The following is a 4,852-nucleotide window of genomic DNA, read 5'->3' as shown; positions in this document are numbered from 1 at the left end:
GGCAACGACACCCATTGTGCCGCCAGCCCTTGGTCCGCGGTGCCTCGCCAAGCGTGCGAGCACAGGACGCGAGCTGTACCCTTCGTTAACACGCAGGTCAAACCCGGCCAAAACCAGCATTCCGGAACAGTCCTACAGCCCGTGGCAATTATTTCACGTTTAGCTTCAGCGTTACTGCAACCTAATCCTAAAACCCCCACAATTGTAAGTCAACAACTCACTAATTAAGTGCTAGCTCTTGCTATATCCCCAAACGGAGAGGAATGTCATTAACATCATAAACCACAGCGATCAACGTACTGCCAGGGTGACTGAGGCAAACACGTTATGCCCCCACGGCAATGAAAAGACTAAGTTACAGACATATTTAGGGAAGTTGGCTTTGAAGTTACATTCAAGCATACAACTCAGAAGGAAACAGCTCAATATCCAAGTTAGTTTGTGTCTCTGGTGCCTGACAGACCACCCAGGCTCAAGTGCAGTGCAGAATTTGGGGAGCCGTTCAACTTGTAGCAGAAAAACCTCATGTCCCTGGCAGAAGGAAAATGCATTTCAACTTACTCAGTGATCCACTCTTTTATTTTACCTTAGGTTAAAGGCAAACTAAGTACAGATACTGTACAATAAAGCGTACGCACGCAGAAAGAACACTTGTTCTTCATCCCACCTCAGCGGCTCCCATCTTTACTCCTTCTTCTGAGAGCCCCGGCTTCCAAGCAATTCCTCCCCTCCCAGACATAGTGCACCCACATTTAAATATAAAGAGAACCATCTGCGGGTCCCACGTAGCCCACGCCAATTAGCAGCACATCAATGAGTGTCCATATTCCAAGGCCACCAAAGCTGAAGAGCTTTCCCAGACCTTCCCGCCACTGGCCCAAATAGAAACGATCGGCACCAAATCCGCCGAGGGTGATGCTGTGAGGATAAAAACACGGTTCGTTATTACTGCTGCCAGAGGGACTCGGCCGGGGCGTGCAGACACACTTCTGATCAAAGGGCACGATTTCTAGCTAACCAACTCTGTCCAGACGTGATGCTCCCACCCGTGACAAGCAATAAAACCCCAAACTCTCCACAAACGCACCTGGGCTGTCCTACGCCAGCTAAACCCCCCAAGAGCGAAGCTGCGGGCACACACCCACGCACTGCGTTGAGCACTGTCAGCTGGCAGCAGAGAACCACCTCGCTAGGGCGGCTGGTGTGTAACGTCACCTCCTTAATCCGAGTCTTGTGGTGGCTCTGGCTCCAGGAACAGAGCCTTAGCGCCCAATCTGACCGCTCTGGGAAGAGCAAAATTCAACGCAAAAGGTCTTGCCACCAGAAGAATCACTATTGTGCTGCTCTAATGGCTTAACTGTCCAAAAATGACCTAAAGAGTTTCTTTCAATCCCGCTACACTGGTCTCTTCCCTAATAATTTAAAATGCCAGAAACTTCATCCTAGGGCACGCCCAGCTGCTGGCCTCGGGAAGGAAGCAGTAACAAATGTACAGGAACGACAGCCAGCTGAGCGACGCCTGCCCAGCTCACAACAGCTGCATTCACTCCAGCTGCCAACCAGTAGTCTGAGCAATGCTCAGCCCTGACTGCTTAAAACACACACAAACCCCCAAACGATAAATGCGCAGGTTTTTCTGAGCACCTGTACCTCACGTGACACCGCACTCAAGAGAAGCCAGCACCTCCTCCCTCCTCAGAAATGGGCCCCTTCGCAACGCCCGAGAATCACCGGCATTCCCCCCGGAGAACGGACATTCAATACAGTGTCAGTGGTTTCCCTCAAGCGCCACGTACTGCAGGCAGCTCGTGCCCTCGCGCAGGAAACCTTTGTGCAGCCCACGCCTCCAAATTCTAGCTAGGCTGTCTGAAGTAATGGTTACTTGGCACACCCTTACAAAACAGCATGCAGAAAACCACACAAACTGAAGATTTCATAGACAATTAAGCTATTTCTAATAACATAATCTGAGCTTGACGGGGTCTAATTGTGCTTGTGTACCTTAGTGCCAAGGCAGTAGACCACTTATAGCCTCCAGTCCAGTTGCAATAGAGCATCTTAGGAAAGACTCGATTACCTAAACGTTAGAAAACATTCAAACCTTAGTGTAACAAATCAAGAGTAAGAAAACGACAAGCAAGAAGATACTGTATTTCTCTAACGAGGGTCTAATGCTAATTGCAACAAACACTGTCAACACAAAAGCTTGTATGCACTCTACAGTCCGCTGCTCGTCCATCCCACGTCAGACAGCGTGCCAGGTCACTGAGCTACCGGGGGAACATTAAACTGGTTGGGTGAGAGCAGCATGGATTCTTTTAAATTATCCTACTGAGACATCTGATATTGATTGGGCTAGTGGTGTCCAAATCAGTTTAATTCATAGAAGTTAACAAAAATTCTTCCTGGAGAGGGTGGGGAGGCACTGGGACAGGTTGCCCAGAGAAGCTGTGGATGCCCCATCCCTGGAAGTGTTCAAGGCCAGGCTGGATGAGGCTTTGAGCAACCTGGTCTAGTGGAAGGTGTCCCTGCCCATGGCAGGGGGGTTGGAACTGGATGGTCTGTAAGGTCCCTTCCAACCCAAACCAGTCTGTTCTATAAACCAAAACATAACTGTTTTCTCTGGTGTGAAGGCACACAACAGTATTAAAAGCCAGTGTTAGATGGCACTATTACACTTAAACATTAAAACACAGCTATGAAAAGCTCAACAGATGCATCAAGGTGCAGGCTGTTATCGCAGCAGACGTAAACAACCACTGTGCCCACCCATTACAAAAACCGTTAAGAAATTCTTCAGTAAAAAAGCTTCTTCACAGAATCTGTTCTAGCCCACCTTACCTAGGCAATGAATATGATCCCGCACCGTACAGGTGGCGTTGTAGCGCTGTCGCGGACAAGAAACCGTCATGCAGTTCGTAGAGTTGGTACACACGTAATCAGCTGTCGCCAGCTGCCAACAAAACTGGCACGTCATGTTAATTGTGAAGTTCTCCTGCTCGTGGTTATTCTGATCCTACAGAAGGACAGCATCGTCACTTCACCAGCCACAACAGAACAACCGGAGTGTGCAGTATCAAGTGATATTCCACGGACAGACACCACAGTCACCCTCTTTGTGACTGCCACGTAGCCAAGTACAACCCCAACGTCAGCACAAAAACTGACAGTTTTTAAAGCGCAGTTGGACATTACTGCTTCTGCCAGCCTACGGCTACCGCCAAAGGGATGACTCGCTCGGTCTCGCCTGTCCGATCACTTTGTACCTCTGACAGGTACCTGCCTCCACGCTCTCAAAATGGGTCAGTTTGGACTGGGCAACACGTTGCTTTGGCTCAACTGCACGGCTCTGTAACCAAAAGGTCCAAGGCAAGAAAGGCAAAAGAGAAAGGCAGGTCTGCCTCCGCAGCAACGGCCTACAGCTGCATCAGACTACGCAGGGCTGGAAACCTGCCTGTGTGGGAACCTGGAAACCAATTATTTTCTATCTGATGGCAAGATGCCACAGTTTACTCAAAGGACTTCAATTTGGGTTTAAAAATACAGGTTACTTACAACACAATGAACATGTGGCTTGACTCTGCAGTCAAAGGAGGCTGGCTTCCCATATATGCAGGAATAGTTTGTATTGCATGTCATACACTCTGGTGGCAGTCTACTGCAAAGCCCATTGCTAGGACATTTAGTCACGTAAGATGGAATTTCTGTACTTTCTGAAAGGCGAAATAGGTGAATAAAATTAAGAAAATGAATTAAAAAAGCTGCAGAGTCTCTATATATACACATCCGTTTTCTTTTGCACATACACATGGGAAGACAGGCACTGGCACTCAGGGCTTTCCTCATCCCTCAGTGCACAGCACCTCGAGCCTGTGCTGCAGGCAGCGCTGCACTGGCCAGGTGAGCTACGCGGCACCGCGCCCGGCCAGGATCCCGCAGCAGTTCTGTACCGCGCAGCACAGCACCAGAACAGGGCTGAGCACAGATTAGTGCCGTCTCAGCCAGCATCTCCCAGCACGAGTAATCGCTTTAGGTACAGAAGCGGGTTGACACGTGTAACCTACTTCTAGCTCAGGTCTAACGCAGCCTGCAGTTAGCCTGCCCATTTGCTGTCCGCACGCTGTTCAGCATCATCTCTGAAATTACCAGCAGGAACAGTGTTTCAGCCGGTCCTGATGCACCCCTTCAGCTACAAAACCTGTATTTACGTTGGACAGGGAACAGTGACAAGCTCCTGCAGAGAGCTGGAGTCCTTCCAGAACTCCCACCACCCTGAGAGGGTATAAAACACACAAAACCGGGTGGCAGTTTAACAGATCGTTTTCTACTCGTAGGATCATATAGGGTTTCTATGATCTTACAGGTTTCTAAGCCGTAATTCAGGAACCTGGGTATGGAACTCAGGACACTGAGGAAAACAGCCCAGAGAAGAAAGCCAAAAGAAACACCACCATAACGTACCTGCTGCTTTAAAGTAAGGGGGATTTGTACTCGTTGAGGTCAGACTTTTTGCAAACGTAGACTGTGGCTGTGAATGCTTTGTGGTCATCAGAGATCCTGCTGCAGGGAAACAGAAACGGAGAAAGTGACATCTGCAGAATAAAGCTCATCTTCAGAGAGCCTGATGTCAGCAGCTGACATGGAACTACAAGCGGAAAGCATCACGAGAATTAAAACCCACAAAACTCTGCCTTCCTGAACCTTAAGCATTACAACAAGCACTAGAGCCGGAAAGTTCCTTCTCGTCGGGCACCGCGCGTACTGCAATTCCGCCCCGGCTGCCGACAGGAGAACCACGACCCCCGCTCAGGACGCGGCCCGCAGTGCCGGCTGCGCACCGAGACCCCCGAAC

At 49.6% G+C, this 4,852-nt stretch overlaps 1 protein-coding gene across 1 annotated transcript; it reads right to left on the bottom strand.

Annotated features, from left to right (window-relative positions):
- Positions 1–561: 561 nt before the first annotated feature.
- On the bottom strand, positions 562–4,554 carry TM2D3 (TM2 domain containing 3). Its single transcript, XM_010157780.1, has 5 exons — positions 4,462–4,554; positions 3,556–3,713; positions 2,842–3,016; positions 2,002–2,077; positions 562–918 (listed from the first exon to the last, which is right to left on the bottom strand). The coding sequence occupies exons 1-5, from the start codon at positions 4,547–4,549 to the stop codon at positions 753–755; spliced, it is 663 nt and encodes a 220-aa protein (XP_010156082.1). The 5' UTR covers positions 4,550–4,554; the 3' UTR covers positions 562–752.
- Between the last annotated feature and the right edge of the window lie 298 nt (positions 4,555–4,852).

The sequence above is a fragment of the Eurypyga helias genome, unplaced genomic scaffold, assembly GCF_000690775.1.
Source record: "Eurypyga helias isolate BGI_N326 unplaced genomic scaffold, ASM69077v1 Scaffold52338, whole genome shotgun sequence".
Taxonomy (NCBI): domain Eukaryota; kingdom Metazoa; phylum Chordata; class Aves; order Eurypygiformes; family Eurypygidae; genus Eurypyga; species Eurypyga helias.
This window is presented reverse-complemented; position numbering and strand designations above follow the sequence as displayed.

Coding starts and splice junctions, on each gene's coding strand:
- TM2D3 (XM_010157780.1), bottom strand. CDS start 4,549: ATGACCACAAAGCATTCACAGCCACAGTCTACGTTTGCAAAAAGTCTG. Junction 3,017..3,555: donor AGCCACATGTTCATTGTGTT/GTAAGTAACCTG, acceptor GTCCTTCTGTAG/GATCAGAATAACCACGAGCA. Junction 919..2,001: donor TCTACTGCCTTGGCACTAAG/GTACACAAGCAC, acceptor TTATCCTCACAG/CATCACCCTCGGCGGATTTG.